The sequence below is a fragment of the Rana temporaria genome, chromosome 4 (genome assembly GCF_905171775.1).
Source record: "Rana temporaria chromosome 4, aRanTem1.1, whole genome shotgun sequence".
Classification (NCBI taxonomy): Eukaryota; Metazoa; Chordata; class Amphibia; order Anura; family Ranidae; genus Rana; species Rana temporaria.
In genome coordinates, this window is record NC_053492.1 from 183,207,781 (window position 1) to 183,225,332 (window position 17,552).

The 17,552-nt window shown below is 45.2% G+C and overlaps 1 protein-coding gene across 4 annotated transcripts in view; it reads left to right on the plus strand.

Annotated features, from left to right (window-relative positions):
- Positions 1–2,624, plus strand: part of RFC4 (replication factor C subunit 4) — a 45,914-nt gene extending 43,290 nt beyond the window's left edge. For all 4 annotated transcript variants that reach the window (XM_040349454.1, XM_040349455.1, XM_040349456.1 and 1 more), the window contains exon 11: positions 1,579–2,624. In XM_040349454.1, the coding sequence (XP_040205388.1) occupies positions 1,579–1,674 (96 nt within the window). In that variant the 3' untranslated portion in view covers positions 1,675–2,624. The remainder of the gene's footprint in view (positions 1–1,578) is intronic.
- The last annotated feature ends 14,928 nt before the right edge of the window (positions 2,625–17,552 follow it).

Here is a 17,552-nt window from a genome sequence, read left to right on the forward strand (position 1 = left end):
CCCCCCCCCCACATTACAGTCCTCGGCTCCCCCCCACATTACAGTCCTCGGCTCCCCCCCACATTACAGTCCTCAGTCCCCCCCACATTACAGTCCTCAGTCCCCCCACTCCAGTCTCGGTCCCCCCGCCTTCCCGCACTCCAGTCCTCATTCCCCCCCCCCCCCCCACACTCCAGTCCTCAGTCGTCGTCCCCCCCCCCCACACTCCAGAGACAGATCGGAGGGAGGCACAGCATGTCTGGATAGGGACAGGAGAGGAGTTGCAGGGAGGGAGGCGGGACAGTTCTGGATGGAGGGCCGAGGTAACAAACAGGTGATTGGCTACTAGTCCTAGCAGCCAATCGCCTGTTTGATAACCTCGGGCAGCTCCACCCAGAATTGTTTCGCCTCCCGCTGTTGGCTCTGTGAGGATTACAGAGCGACGGCAGGAGGAAGAAAAGTCTCCTACATCGTGGTCCGAATGGCAGAGTGCCGCGGGCTGCAGAAGTGCAGCGGCCGCGGACCCGGGGTTGACGACCCCTGATCTAGATGACCACCTTCTGAAGATTTTCTCTCCCTACTAGCTTCCAGCAAATATCCACAGGACAATTCAGATGCTCTCCAATTTAAAAATAAATCTGCTCCCCCAGCCTTCTCTTTGCCTGGAATACTTGGGTCAGTCTTGGACACATCCCAAGCAAAGGTTTTTCTTCAAGAAAGTGCTTTCTCTCAGAGCCCATGCTCAAGAGTTTAGGACAGAAACATCCCACAATGAGATTATCCATGAGTTTTAGGCCTCATGGTAATGACACCAGAACAGTTTACTCCAGGACCAGTGTCATGTCAACAGTATCAGTGAAGTCGGCAATACTGTTCAGATCGCTGGACTGGGAGGGGGTGAAATAACCCGGTCTTGAAGTGACAGTAAAGCTGGATGTGAGCTTTAATTTTTAATTGGGCAGAAGACAAGACACATGTACAGTCAAGACTTAAGAGCATACTAGTTCAACTATTATATACTGTACACTGCTATATCGAGACTTGGTACAAGTAAAACCTGTGAATTATGGGAAAGGATAAAGTTTTTGTCTGAAACTCTTATTTTATTTATAAGTGCATTTCGGTTTAGCAGCAGTGTGAAACGGCCTTAAGAGTTGCACTCCACCCATCAGTAAGAGAATGGGTTAAGGCAGTTACTGATACAATATGGAAGGATAAGGTAGTCTACACTAAGAGAAGAAACATCAGGGAGTTTGGTAAAATGTGGAACCCTTGGTTGGAAAAAATGGGATATCCCATGTAAAAGAAAACCCACTAACATAGACAGTAGAGGGGAGGGAGGAGCAGGGGGGGGGCAATAGATTGAAAGTATGGGATATTGAAAATGTTTTGGTATATAAAAAATGAGAAATATATGAACACATATGGTTGTAACTTACTTTTTAATGATGAAAAAAATGAATAAAGAGTATAAAATGGAAGAGAGTTGCACTCCAGGATACAAATCTCACTACTAGTGTCATCCTTTTTCATGCAGGAGGAAATTCTATATGCTATCTTACTGCAGACTATTACTAATTATGTACATTTTCTTGGCAGGAAGTTGACAAATGTTTGGTGGATGGAGCAGATGAATACCTGCAAATGCTCAGTCTTTTTGCAGTTGTTATGCAACAGATGACCCAAAACAACTAATATAGCTATATCCCAATGGATGAGTCTGTCTTAATTTGTTGTATACACTTTGTGTAAATGCTTGCATCTTTTAAAAAAAGATGAAATATATATGTATATATTTTTTGTAAAGAATGTTATTGTTTTGGCAGCAATAGATTGTCATGTAGTATTGTAGAACTCATTTGACTAGGCAAGTAACAAAGGGCACACCAATAAAGCAGCAATATTTGATTATCAGGAGGTGATGTCTTAAACATTGATGAGCATTTTTTGTATACACTTATGAAAATTTCCCAGTCAGTGTGTATTAAAAATGGAAAGTTTAAAGACGAGCTTGGCCGTTGCAAAGAGAATTATGGGGGCTTTAATTGCTGACTTTCTTCTGAAAATAATAGTTGCTTGGCTTTCCTAATTAAATGACGTCAGTGATTTTACCTTAAAACAAGTATTCAGAGTTCTGATGTCAGTTGTTGCATGCTTCTTCCAACTTACTGATTCAGACAGTATTTAACCCATAAATGCCAGGTAACTAGCATTTTTTTGAATTTCAGTAATGGCCGCACCAATTTTCCAACTAGCACCTGTATCCCTGGGCACCATATCCTGTATCTCTTGAACCATTTAAACCTAATTTCGGTTTCATGAGCAAGCTTTATGGGAAAAATCATGCAGACATATTCAGTAAGGCAGATTCAGAGCAATGCTGAAGGACACAGTGTAGTAATGAACAGCAATTTGATTTACATTGATTGAAGTCAAGTGACTGAAAGGTTAACTGAATAGTTGCCATAGTTTACTGCAGTTTGCTCCATTAAATGAACCTGTGTCCACATCATGCAGATGTAAGTTGTTACATACACCTTTAAAAAAAAAAAAAAAACAAGCAGTAAAAGTACATAAAACCAAGTTCTAATTCATCTCTGTATATATTAGTTCTGTGGAGAAATACATTTTCGATTTCAATACAAGTAATCTTGGCTTTTTTTTTTATGACAGTCTGTAAATGCAAAATGTATTAGACCCCATTCACACCTAAGCGACAAAACGCCCGACGTGGGACGCTTCTGTCGCTAGAGGGGAGAATTTCCATTGCCGTCTATGGAGATGGTTCACATCTCATAGACGCGCAACGCCTGTCGCCTGAAAAAAAGTCCCGGACCCTTTTTTTCACGCGACAGGCGCGTTTTCCCATAGACAGCAATGGGAATACTTTAGAAAAAAAGAAACATTTGTAATCGCGGCAAATCTGCCGCTACACGCGTACGCGGCTGTCTCTTAGGTGTGAATGCAGCCTTAAACCTATTTGCTGACAAAGGGGAACTTGGAGAAAATTAAAAAGATGATATAAAATTGCATCAACTTCAACCACTAAACACTAAATATCACAGTATCTATTAAAATAGGTTTCTGCATTCACTACCTGAGAAGCTATACACTCTTTGCAGACTTTGATTGTAAAAGCAAACTTTGTGTTTGATCTTTTCAGTGCAAAGTAAAAATGTAAACATTCACACTACCACGTTTTGAATCGCGGGCAGATTTGCTGTGGATCTGCCTGCGATTTGACAGCACTGTGTGAATGACAAAACGCAGGACTCTCATTCGAGATGCCATTTGTTTGAATGACATCTCAAAGCGGGGTACGGGTCTGCTGCAAAAATTGTTGCGTGATAAATCGTGCTGTAATCGTGGAAACCCACATCGCAGGGCGCATGTCGCCCAAAAGAAGCTCCTGAACTATTTTTGGGGCGACATGCGTTCCGCGACTGCTGCACGTTTTATCGCGGGACAATTGCGGCAGACCCACACTGTGATTTGAGGTGTCATGCAAATGAATGGCGTCCCACATTTTGTCCTTTACACCTCAGTGCTGTCAAATCGCGGGCAGATTCGTGGCAAATCTGCCCGCGAATCAAAACCATGTAGTGTGAATGCAGCCTAAGTAAGTGATAGACTGGATAGCCTCTATTCCTGAGGAAGTGAAGTGTCTCAATTAAATATGTAGTGAGGACTGGAAAATTCTGTAGTAACATTGTTCATCTGTGGCTTTTTCTGAGATCTGCTACGTCACATCGTAGGTCCGTAAGTACCTGTGTATTGTCTTGTTGAATAGTAGTGTCAGGAAGCTAGTTGTTGGGTAATTTGGACAGGGTATAAGCCCCAATCCTCATTAAATTAATAGGTACGATGCCCGGCGGGTGTGGAGAGGTGACTCGGTGTACATCTTGCGGCATGTATGCGTTTCTTGATCATTCGATCTAGGGCGAATACTGCTGTGTAAAATGCAAGCACTTTGTTTTCCTGGAAGCCCAGGTTCTGAATCTGGGGAAGCAACTATCAGCACTGAGAAGACCCCCCCAAACCAAAGGGGAGCCGGGAATGTACCCGGCGGGTGATGGCAGGGGCCAGCACAGGGGTGGGTGGAGACAAAGGTGCAGGAACTAGAAAATAGTAGATGGGTGACAGTCAAGAAGGGTAGAGTGGGATGTGCCAGGGAGGCCGATCCAGGGCTGGAGCATCCCAATAAGTACACTCCATTGAGTGACATTGGTGAAACCAGTCAGGGACCAGCGCTGCTGGAGCAGAGGGACTCTCCTAGCTGCCGGTGGAAGAACTCATCCAGTGAGAGTGCGGGGGAAGCGAAGGGAAAGTAAAGAGATTCTGGTGGTAGGGGACTCAATTGTTAGAGGGACAGAGAGTGCAATCTGTAAAAAAAAAAAAAAAAAAAAAAACCTGAAGCGCCGACCTGTATGTTGTCTACTGGGCGCTTGGGTTCGGCACACTGCGGATCTTGTGGACAGATTACTGGGGGGGGGGGGAGAAAGACTCAGCGGTCATGGTGCACATTGGCACCAATCACAAAGTCAGAGGCAGATGGAGTTTGCTAAAGCACGATTTTAGGGACTTGGGAGCTAAATTGAGGAAAAGGACCTCCAAGGTAGTATTCTCAGGAATACTACCTGTACATCGAGCCACACCAGAGGGCAGAGTGAGATTAGGGAAGTAAACAAGTGGCTGAGGATCTGGTGTAGTAAGGAGGGGTTTGGGTTCCTGGAGGACTGTGCCGACCTCTCAGTCGATAACCAGTAATATAGAAGGGACGGACTGCACCTAAATGAGAAGGGTGCAGATCAGCTGGGAATGAAGATGGCCAAAAAGTTAGAGGGGTTTTTAAACTAGGTGGGGGGGGGGGGGGATTTGTCCAGAGGTAGAGATAGTCAGTGCGGAACATATTCCAGAGGGTAGTATTGGGGGCATTGGTGATAGGGTAACCAAAGCACATAAACCCAAGGTAAGTATAGTCCTAGTTGCAATCTCGGAACACCCAATAAGAGGATAGTATGCAACTGGTCTCAACTACGTGGCATGTTCACCAATGTCAAGAGCACGGACAAGATGGGTGAACTAGAGATACAGAAATCAAAGGGTTAATTGAGCGCACTCTGGATATAATTGTAAAAGCTGCTACCATAAAAGGGAAGGTGAATGGAATGGATATTCCATATATAGGCTAAACTTTCAAAAAAGATGGCTGCCAGCTTGCAGATAGAAGGTGGCTCTGTAATGTAGCAAGAGAGAAAAAAAAGCAGCGCCTTCTAAGAGTAGCAGAATGAATATTTATTGAAAAGTTACAAAAGAACATAAGAACACTCACAAAGGAGCTAAAATGTAGGGCTTATCTGTATAATTATTCATCTGCTCTGTCCCGGGTACTGCTGGAGCTGCTAGTGCCTAGATGTTAACAGACGGACTCTCTGTATCTCCTTGCCTCTATCGGCAGCGGTGGGGGAACCAAACGCTCTCAGTGGATGGAGGAGGACAGCGTTCCGTAGAGCACATTGGTGGATGGCGTCACTTCCAGGTGTGAGGTCAACGGGGAGGGGCACACGTTCAAAGCATGCATGCTTTTTCATCAGGCTCTATGGGGGCCATCTTTGACTAGGGTAAATATAACGAACAGGACGCTATCCTATTGGCTCACCCGTTAACCATAGAAAATGAATGCGAACCTCGACAATAATGCTAGACCTAACAGGGATATTATTATAATACTGGCAATATTAGGACATAATTAGAATTTTTTTTTAATCATCATTAAAATATGGGTGTACCGTATATAACGCACAGGGAGGACGTACTTTAACAGATGAAGTTCTCAATCAATGGATTGCAACCATCACATTATTTAGTCCATAGAAAGTAGGGGGTAAAAATAATTAATAGATTAAATGAGAAGGCATATAGAAATGGTAATAAAAATCATGAAATAAATCTCAGTTGCCCCTGATTATTTAAGAAAACAAATTTGCTTGATCCTCTCATGATATTGTACGTAAATACAAAAGATGTGAAGTGCTTGTAAATATGTATGTGCCCGTACACACATACAGACGTGCACAAATTAAACATTGGCAATGGTGATGAGCCTACTGTTGTAGGTTTAAAAAACATACTAGGGACTTTTTATATGCATATGTGTATACTGTATATACTCACATACAGTCCACACAGTAATGTAAGGCTTTTTACCTGGTGTGGAGTGTCGTGCTCGCCCCCTCCCTTGGACTACGGGAGAGTCGGGACGCTCTCTACGTTGCAGATAGAGAAAGGAGCTGTGTGTAGTGGGCGTCCTGACTCTCCTGTAGCCCAAGGGAGGGGGCAAGCACGACACTCCACACCAGAGAGAAAGCCTTGCATTACAGTGTGGAGTTACAGACAGAAGAAAAGGAAGTGAGAATTTCTCAGAACAAATAAGGACATTTAAAAGCAAAATGGAAGGATTAGGTAAGTGAAGGAGGACTGCACTAAGGTAAAGGAAGCTATTATGAAAAAAAATTGTACCTTTACAACCCCTTTTAGAGTGGCAAGGATGTGGAATTCCCTTCCACAGGCGGTGGTCAGCGGGGGGGCTCGTTGGTTTGAAGAAACTATTAGATAAGCACCTGAACGACCACAACATACAGGAATATACTGACATATTATCACACACATAGGTTGGACTTTTTTCAACTTCACCTACTATGTAACCAGACAACAGACCTGCAGTGTCTGTAAACTGGATTGCTTTAATGCCCAACAGTACTTGCTTTTGGATGCTCTAACCACACTGAGCCAAGGTCAGCCTTCACAAAACAGCCTGACATCCACAAGATCATGGTGGTAGGTAACTTACTCAAGGGTTATCACTTACTAAGGGGTACAGTGTTTACATTTACTCTGCACTGAAAAAGATCTGCTACTAGAGATACAATGTATATTTTTACTGACTTACCATCCAAGTCTGTAAAGAATGTTTCTCAAGTCGTCTTCCAGGACGGCACAATGAGAGATGACTGGCTCCACCTGACAGGAAACACAATCAAAAAAGAGGTTAAAAACCCCGCCCCTCCCCGTGCTCATCAGTTTTTTGATTGTTTTTCCCCACAGCGAAACCGTTTGTTATTTTTTCCTTGACCTAAGGCCTGGGGCTGGTGGTCTCCCCCTGGGAGCTGGGCCACATGCCTGGGAAGCCTCTGGGCCCAGTAGGACTTTGCTTCTTCCCGGGGGGGGTGTCCCTAAAGATCCACTCGGGGGGCATCAGAAGAACCCCCATGAGTACTGGAGGTCCCTAGGCTAGAGTGTCTACCCTAGAACTCCAGGGGCCATATTTCCTCCCCCCTGCCTGTGGAGGTCTGGGAATGGGTGCTCCCCGGCGCATTCGCGCGTCTCAGGGATGAAGTTTGGGGAAGTTCCCCTCTGTTGGTTTGCAGCGCCATCTTCCCGGCGTCTGTTTGAGTTTGTCGCCAGGAGATGACGTCGTACGGTGCGTCACTTCCGGTTCCGGCCAGGTAAGATGGCGGCGGCCATCGACGTTTCTCCCAGCCAGGGAAAGAGCCTCAGTCAGACGGAGACTGCTCTCAGCACTGGAGGCACATACACCACAGCCAGGGAGAGAGGCGCCCGACGGGTCCTCACACTGCGCCAGCATCCCGATCCGCGGCATGGAGCGTGAGAACCGGCCTATGGCCACGCCTGCAGAGGAGACCACTGGGAGTGAGTCTACCCTTTTAACAGGGGTTATGATGGGGGTGGGTACCCTGACTCTTCCCCTTGTTTTTTTACACGCAAAGGCATTTGTGCATTACTGTGTTACAGGAGAAGACGTCACTGCCCAGGGGGGAGCTAGCCGTTCTTCAAAGGACCCTGTCCGCTCTAAGAGATGCGGTTATTGTAATGGCAAACTACCCTCAGATTACTCCAAGCCCTTCTGTTTTAAATGTATCCAGAAGTTGGCAGGAAAGGAGACTTCCCTGGTCATGAAAGACTTCCTCTCCGTCCAGACCCAGATGCTCGCCACTCTTAAAGAGTTTCAATCCTCTCTTAGAGCTAGGGAACCGGAGCCCCACACCATAGGGGGGGCCCTCCTCTCTGGATAGTTCCTCTTCTTCCTGGCTGGGTAGAGTTCGCCAGGAATCTCTAGGATCCCTGTTATCAGACTCAGAGGACCCCGATCAGGGCCCTGCTGATGAGGGCTGGTGGATAGTCAGGCAGAGGAGGAGGATGAAGATTTCAGGGCAGGAAAGCACATTTTCTCAGCTGACGACATGGAGGCTCTCCTCAGCGCAGTGTATGCCTCTGAGGAGATTCAGCAGCTGGCTGAACAGATATCTGCACAGGACAGAATGTACCAGGGTTTAGTGAGACCTCAACCCAGAGCCATTCCGGTACACCAGTCTTTCAAGGATATAATCCTTGGGGAATGGACGGAACCCTTGAGGAGGCTCCTAAGGTATAAGACCTGGAAGCGTCGCTGTCCCTTTAAAGAGGAGGACAAGGACAAATTCTTTAAGGTGCCTAGATTGGACGCCTCCCTGGCGCAGGTGTTCAAGCAGTCTGACCTTTCTTTTGAGGATACAGGTAACCTTAAGGATTTGATGAAGTCCAAAGAAATTCTGAACTCTCTGCAGGTAATTGGTAGTGCAGTGGCCTTCCTAGCCGATGCTGCGGTCGAAACCGTGCGTACCACCGCAAAGACGGGAGCTCTCGTGAACTCTGCCAGGAGAGCAGTATGGGTCAAGACGTGGGATGTGATAATGCATCCAAGCCTCGCCTTTGTGGTCTACCATTTGAGGGCTCCCTCCTTTTCGGTACGGGCCTCGATCAGGCTCTGACTAGGTCTACTGAAAAGGGTAAGAAGTTTCCTCCCAAACCTAAACGGGATAAAAGGAATTTTTTTTGAGGCCCCCAGGGCAGAAACCGATTTTCAGAGAAAAAGCCGGTTGGTAACAATCGTTGGGGAGTTGGAAGGGACAAACAAAAGGGTAATATCCTTTTTTCCAACCAAAAGTCCAACGACAATGACTCCAAATGACGGGAGAGTTGGGGGAAGACTTTCCCATTTTCTCTCCAGCTGGGAAAGCATAACTCGGAGCCCCCATATCCTCCGGATCATAAAGGAGGGCTACAAGATGGAGTTCCTTCACTTTCCTCCCCCAAAGTTCCTTCTGACACATTTGCCCAGAGACCTCCTCAAAGCGGCAGGTCTACTTCTGAACATTACAGAGCTTGTTCAGCAGGGCGTCATAGTTCCGGTACCTACGGATCAACAGGGTCTGGGAGTTTACTCCCATATCTTTGTGGTTCCAAAGCCGTCAGGGAAGTTCCGGCTTATCAATCTGAGGCCCCTGAATACTTCTTTCCATCACAAGAAGTTTTGTATGGAGAGTGTATACACCCTCAGGAAGCTCCTTCTGAGGGAGGTGTTCATGATAACGATCGACTTAAAGGACGCTTATCTTATGTTACGACCATGTCGGTCGTGAAAGACATGGTGTTGTGCCGTGGTACTCTCTTTTCTGTGTTTGTATATCGTGTTGAAAAAATGTCAATAAAAAGAATTTTACAAAAAAAAAAGGACGCTTATCTTCACGTCCCGATCTTCCCAGGGCACCAGAAATTTCTCAGGATCACGATCGCCTCTGCCCAAGGGATTCAACATTGGCAGTTTGCTGCCCTTCCCTTTGGACTGGCTTCCAGTCCAAGGATCTTCACAAAGGTACCGGCAGAGGTGGTCGCCTTCTTGCACTTGCAGGGGATAGCGTTAGTCCCGTATCTCAACGATCTTCTGCTTTACAATTAGAGTCGAGATCTTTTCCTGGCAGACCTGGCCAAGGTCATGAGTACCTTGGAATCCTTGGGGTGGATTACCAACAGGGAAAAATCCTCGCTAGTACCGGAACAAAGGAAGGTTTACCTAGGGTTCCTGGTAGATTCACTAGAGGAAACTTATTTTACCCTTGGACAAGGTCCAGGGTCTCATGACAGCGGTCAGATCTGCGTTGGAGAATGAGGAGTCCTCTTTCAGGGACATCATGAGGCTGCTGGGTCTAATGACCTCGTGTATACCAGCCGTTCCGTGGGCTCAGCTCCACTCCAGGCCCCTCCAACACTTCCTCCTTTCCTCTTGGAACGGAAAGGGAGAGACTTTAGACAAGAGTCAACCCAGATGCAGTAAGAGACTCTCTGAGGTGGTGGCTTCTCCCTCAGAACTTGCAAATGGGTCTTTTGTGGAGTCAAACTGACCCCATCAGGATTACCACAGATGCAAGTGCCTGGGGGTGGGGGACTCACTTAGACAAGCTTCGAGCTCAGGGTTCCTGGAACCAACATCAGAGGGGCGCTTCTTCAAACTTCTGCAAGTTATTGGCGGTCGGAGAAGCCTTAAGGGCGTTCGAGGAGAGAATTCAGGGCCAGGAGGTCCAGATTATGTCTGACAACGCAACCACGGTGGCCTTCCTGAATCATCAGGGAGGCACCAGATCACGCACCCTTCTGACGTTGTCTCTAGAGATCCTGGGCTGGGCGGAACTGCGGACCTTCTCTCTTTCGGCAGTCCACTTAAAGGGAAGCCTCAACTTAGAAGCGGAGTCGCCAACCAATTCTCCAAGGAGAATGGGAGTTGAACCCAGAGGTGTTCAACCTGGTGTGTCAACAGTTCGGCAGGCCAGAGGTAAATCTCTTTGCCCGCAAGGGAAACAGGAAGGTGAAAAGATTATTTTCCCTCTCCCGGGAACAGGGTTCAGAGGGAGTAGATGCACTGGCAAAGGTATGGAATTTTCACCTGGCCTATGCCTTTCCTGCAGAGACTGAATCTAGCAAGAGGCAACCTGATTCTGGTCGCTCCCTGCTGGCCCAAGAGGACGTGGTTCCCCGCTCTAGAGAGCTGGTCAGTAGCTCCTCCCTTCCTTCTCCCAGTCCGGGTAGACCTTCTTCGGCAGGGTCCGGTCTACCATCCAGATCCCGGCTTCTTCAAGCTCACGGCCTGGTGCTTGAAAGGCAGAACCTGCGGGAGAAGGGCTGCTCTGAGAAAGTAATTGACACCCTTCTCGCTAGTGGGAAGGAGGTGACCAGGCGTATTTACTCCAAGATCTGGGGAGTCTTCTCACGCTGGTGTTCAGCAAAGGAAGTATCCCAACAAGAAACCCCGGTCATCCTGGATTATCTCCAGGATGGGGTTGATTTGGGGCTCGCCACCAGGACCTTGAGAGTCCAAGTGGCAGCCTTATCTTATTTTTTGGACAAAAGGTTATCTCTGGACCCCCTGATTAAGAGGTTCCTGACAGGATGGCAGGCCTACATCCCACCCTCTGAATACGATTATTGGTTTGTATTTTGGTGGTATGTTGTTTACTCCCGTGCACTACTGGGTCTATACTTTATAATAAACTGATGAGCACAGGGAGGGGCGGGTTTTTTAACCTCTTTTTTTATTGTGTTTCCTGTCAGGTGGAGCCAGTCATCTCTCATTGTGCCGTCCTGTAAGACTTCCCAGAAACACCGTTACCGATAAGTGTAACTGGTATTTTAGTTTATCAGGACAGTGCAGAAGCCTCCTTAGAATTTTTTTTTATATATTAAAAAAATCAGAATAGATCATTCTGTTTAAATTATTGTCGATAACCAGGTGATAGTAGGTTCACTTTAAAGCCAGGACAATTTTGTACCTTAATGCGGTCCCTGCATTTCGGGGGGTGGGGGGGTGGGGTGGTGTGTGTGGTTGTATACTGCTCTCCAGAAGGTAGACCCTTGAGATATGTCGCATTACCTTAAATAACAGGCTGTGGAGAAGGAGCAGCAGGGATGCCTCTCAGCCACTTGGGAGATCACATTGAGTCCCTTGCGTCTGCTATTAAAATATACCTAAAGCCTCCATTTCAATAAGAATTTTCTTCTCCATTGTGTGGGGTAGAGGTTAAAGTGGAGGTCCACCCTCAAAATAAATTTCACATTAGTAGGTTCCTTACTTGCCTGAAAGTGCCTGTTACTCAGCAGACTTTCTAATCTGCCTACTTCCTAGTCTGCGGTGGACCTACTTATCTTCCTGACTCACCTGGCCTCCTGGGAAATAAGTGTAATTTCCCAGGAGTCTGTGGGCATTAATGTGTATAGGCGCTACAAGCGCCGTTTAACAGCGCATGCGCAAGATCGAGAGGTGCATGCTGGTTACTCAGCATGCACCTCTCTCAGGAAAACAAGGAAAATAAATCAATTAGGCTTCACATGCCCATAACTAAAATGGAAATGGCCACAAGATCGGTAACAACATATACTGTAAGTTTTTTTAACCACTTAAGCCCCGGACCAATATGCTGCTAAATGCCTAAAGGCGTTTTTACAATTCGGCACTGCGTCGTTTTAACAGACAATTGCGCGCTTGTGCGACGTGGCTCCCAAACAAAATTGGCGTCCTTTTTTCCCCACAAATAGAGCTTTCTTTTGGTGGTATTTGATCACCTCTGCGGTTTTTATTTTTTGCGCTATAAACAAAAATAGAGCAAAAATTTTGAAAAAAATTCAATATTTTTTTACTTTTTGCTGTAATATCCCCCGAAAACATATATAAAAAAAAAATTTCCTCAGTTTAGGCCGATACGTATTCTTCTACCTATTTTTGGTAAAAAAAAATGGCAATAAGCGTTTATCGGTTGGTTTGCGCAAAATTTATAGCTTTTACAAAATAGGGGATAGTTTTATTGCATTTTTATTTTATTTTATTTTTTTACTACTATTGGCGGCGATCAGCGATTTTTTTCGTGACTGCGCCATTATGGCGGACACTTCGGACTATTTTGACACATTTTTGGGACCATTGTCATTTTCACAGCAAAAAATGCATTTAAATTGCATTGTTTATTGTGAAAATGACAGTTGCAGTTTGGGAGTTAACCACAGGGGGCGCTGTAGGAGTTAGGGTTCACCTAGTGTGTGTTTACAACTGTAGGGGGGTGTGGCTGTAGGACTGATGTCATCGATCGAGTCTCCCTATAAAAGGGATGACTCGATCGATGCAGCTGCCACGGGGAAGCCGTGTTTACATACGGCTCTCCCCGTTCTTCAGCTCCGGCTGCAGCTACAGGCATCATTCAGATATCGCTGTCTTCAGCCGCCGATTCTGTGTACCAGAAGAATGATCAAAGCGGCGTTTCCGCCTCTCAATCGTTCTTCTAGGCAGCGGGAGGGGACGCCCCCCCCCTCCCGCCGCCATCCAGTGCTTCTCCGGGCTTTCCCGTGCCATCGGGGGCCCGGAGAGCGAATCGGCCAGAGCTCGTTGGTGAAGCATAGAGATGACTGGTGACCAGATGGTCACAGTCATCTCTATGACCGTCGGAGGACCGGGCGCGACGTTATGACGTCACGCCCGATACCCGAAAGTAAACAAAGCCGCTATCGCGGCTGTAGGCATGTAATCGGTGATTTTTTTTTCACCGATTTCATGCGTGTAAGCCTGTAGGAGAGATGTGAGGTCTTATTGACCCCACATCTCTCCATAAAGAGGACCTGTCACAGTGATTCTTATTACAAGGGATGTTTACATATATAATAGGAATAAAAGTGATCAAAAAAAATAAAAATAATAATAATACAAAAAATTTAAAACGCCCCTGTCCCGGTCGCTCGCGTGCAGAAGCGAACGCGCATGCAAGTCCCGCCCACATATGTAAACACCGTTCAAACCCCACCTGTGAGGTATCATCGCGTGTGCAACAATTCTAGCACTAGACCTCTAACTCAAAAATAGTAACCTGTAAAAAAAAAAAATAAAGCGTCGCCTATGGAGATTTTTAAGTACCGAAGTTTGGCGCCATTCCATGAGTGTGCGCAATTATAAAGCGTGACATGTTAAGTATCTATTTACTCGGCGTAACATCGTCTTTCACATTATACAAAAAAATTGTGCTAACTTTACCGTTTTGTTATTTTTTAACTCATGAAACAGTTTTTTTCCCTAAAAAAAGCGTTTGAAAAATTATTGCGCAAATACCGTGCGAGAAAAAAAGTTGCAATGACTGCCATTTTATTCCCTAGGGTGTCTGCTAAAAAAAATATATATAATGTTTGGGGGTTCTGATTAATTTTCTAGCAAAAAAATTGTGATTTTTACATAAAGGAGAAAAGTGCCAAAATAGGCCCGGTAATGAAGTGGTTAATAAGTTCTGGTAGTAGCTTTTCCCATAATATTTGCAAGTCTCTACCGGAAGCCTGTCCGGTCCTGGGGACTTCTGATTAGTCATCTCATTGACTAACTGTACTTCTTCGAGTTATTTGGGCCTCCATTTCCTCTCTCTATCTCCGTGAGTTGGCAATTCTAAATTCTGAAAGAAACCTGTTCTCCCATTCCTTTGACACTTTGATTTTTGCCACTTGTTGAATATAATCCCCTGAGGAATGCTTTCAATGTGTCCCACATCACCCCCCTCGTCACGGTTCCGTCATTGAACTTTAACGTTTTAATTTTGACAATATCTTCTCAGGTTCCCCCATTAATTCAAACCACAGCAGACTTATTTTCCATACCCCGACAGGCTTACTCCCCTCCAGATTTACAGTTATCACCAATGACTGGTCCGATATGCCATTTCCCTGATTATTTGAGATGCTTCCACATTGCCCAGGACTAAATCTATCCTGGACAATGTGGAGTAGGTGCTAGAGCAACAGGAATATTGCAGCTCCTCTGGATTTCCAAACTTCCTGTACGAACTGATATAGCTGAGTGATACATTCTGTACACTTTCCCTTGGAAATCTGTACAATTTTTTATTACCTCAATAAAATCCCCCATTGCTATCAGAGGTATCCCAATTTTATTCATCTTAAAATCCATCAATTTATACATAACGTCTAATTTAAATTGCGGGGGGGGGGGGGATGTATACATTTGCAAGAACATATTCCCTGTTCTCTATTACACAATAGAGAACATACGCCCCTCATCAATACTGACCCGCTTACAGGTGAACACCACTCCCCTTTTCACAAGAATCGCTAGACCCCTTGATTAAGAGGTGTGGACCGAGTGATACTGAAATTTCCTGTTCTGAAATGGTTTTACTTTCCATGGTGCAGTGCGTCTCCTGCAAGCAGATCATTCCCTCCTCGTATGTATCCAGTGTGTCAAATACTGCTGCTCTTTTGGCAGGAGTACCCATACCCCGGACATTCCAGGATCCCATTTTCAATATTCTACCCTGCATTAAATCACCTCCATATACATTCTACCAATCAGGATGATCATATACCTCCTAGCAGCAGAAGGGAGGGGGGGAAATAAAAAATAAAACTTTACACCCCTTAGTACACACGTGCTCCCAATTTTCTTATTCATTAAAGAAAAGGTGCTGTATGAAGTATACCCTTTTCCCCCCAGTTACCATCTGGTGTGCTTGTGTATTTTATCATTGCATTCTATACCACCTGTGCTTTTTCTTTTAACATGCATCTGTGTTAATCTACGTTTAGTAAATATTTGGGATATCTGCATGTGTGTATATTTTACCCCCGGTGTATTCAAATCCTTTGTCCCCTGTAATTCCACCCTTTGGCGACCTACCCTTCCACCTCCCTTTCTACTCTGCCTCCCTTCTCCCCACCATTTTTGGGGCGGGAAGCCAATATCTTCTTTAGAGGCTCCCACTTCCTCCTGGGGCACCAAAGGAAGTTCACCTCTCACCCAGTGCAATCTTCTGGGACATGTCACAGAAGCTTGCCACAGCCAGGTGCCCATAGAGGAATGGGGCTTTGTTTGCATTGCTGGCCCGTGGGACAGGAGTGTCTGATTGTAGCTGCTGACTTGTGGGATTCACTAAAGGAATTGCTAAATAGCTTCCTTTACCTTACTGCAGTACTGGTTTCATGTCCTCATTGTTCGTTTTTGCTTTGAAGTTGCTGTAATTCTGCTGTTATCTCCACACTTCCTGGTTGCCTGTTTCCTTATAACCATGGTACTGGGAGACTCACGGTGGTCTAAGCTGTTATTACTGTGTGTCTAAAACTCCTCAGAACCAATCAGATTCATTTTAGAAACAAAACACTGCCCTGGGTTTGTTTTTGTTCTGTGAGTCTTCCCGACTCACCTCTCACCCAGAACTTCATGTATGTACCTTTAAAACCGAAAGTGAAACTAGAGGCACATTATAGGATAGATTAAAGGGTCACTAAAGGAAAAAAAAAAATGTTTTGCTGAAATTACTGTTTATTGGGTATAGAGACATAAAAGTTAACCGATTCCTTTTAAAAAATGATTACAAATTGAATCCATCATATAATGTGCCTCTAGTTTCACTTTTAATGGTACATACATGAAGTTCCGGATGAGAGGTGAGCCAGGAAGACTCAGAACAAAAACAAATCCAGTGCAGTGTTTTGTTTTTAAAATTAATCTGATTGGTTCTGAGGAGTTTTAGACACACAGTAATGACAGCTTAGACCACCGTGAAAATCTCCCAGTACCATGGTTATAAGGAACCAGGAAGTGTGGAGATCACAGCAGAATTACAGCTACTTCAAAGCAAAAACAATGACATGAAACCAGTACTGCAGTAAGGTAAAGGAAGCTATTTAGCTTAAAAAAAAAAAAAAAAAAAAAAAAAAATTTCCTTTAGTGACCCTTTAAATTCAATTTTTAAAAGGAATCGGTTAACTTTTATGTCTCTATACCCTGTAAAGTCATTTCAGCAAAAAAATGTTTTTCCTTTAGTGACCCTTTAAACTCCACGCTGAAAGCTGCATCAAAAACAGCATTGCATGACCAGTTAATCAGCATGAAAATTTGATTCTAACCCTTGAATAGCTCCATCCAAATATGGAACTTCCACATTAAGGCCTCCTCAGGCTCATGCTCCCACCCCAAAAGCTTTGTTTACAAAAACAAAGCTTTTGGGGTGGGAGCAGGAAGCCGATTTTGACAAGTACCTGCTCCCACTTCCAAGCACCTGTCATAGCCAGGTGCCCACCAAGGACAACACAACATGGGTGGGTGAGTGGCCGTTTAAAAGTCAGCAGCTACCAATAGTGTAGCTGCTGACTTTTTAAAGATATGACTGGCACTTTTAACCACTATTCAAAGCAAAAGATTTAGTGCTTGTCCACAGCTGCAGAAGTATATTCCTGTATGGTTGAGTCAGAAGCATACAACTGCATTTGTAAAACATCCATGTAGTTACACATGTACAATGGACCGAGAAGCATCCAAAGCTGCATTATGCGTTAAATGTGCATGTTACAGCCATGGTATGTTGACCACATCAATACAGGCCAAATGCTGCTGTATGCCAACACCTGCGACCCTAGCTTTTAACCTCTGCTAGTGGCTGAAGGGGTTAAATCTTCCCGCAAAGTGCCACTGCCCATTTCAATGGGCAGGAGCGCTTTAGGAGCAGTGTATTCACCACCTCAAAGATGCGGCTAGCAGGACATTCTTACAGTCCTGCCAACGCACACTATAGCACCTGCAAAACGCCTGTGTGAAAGTAGCCTTACTCAAAATGGCCATAGCCTGAAATGCTAGGGGATGTTTGAGCAAAATAAAGCATGGAGATATGGATGATAGTTTGCTTTGAATGTTAAAGCAGACCTAG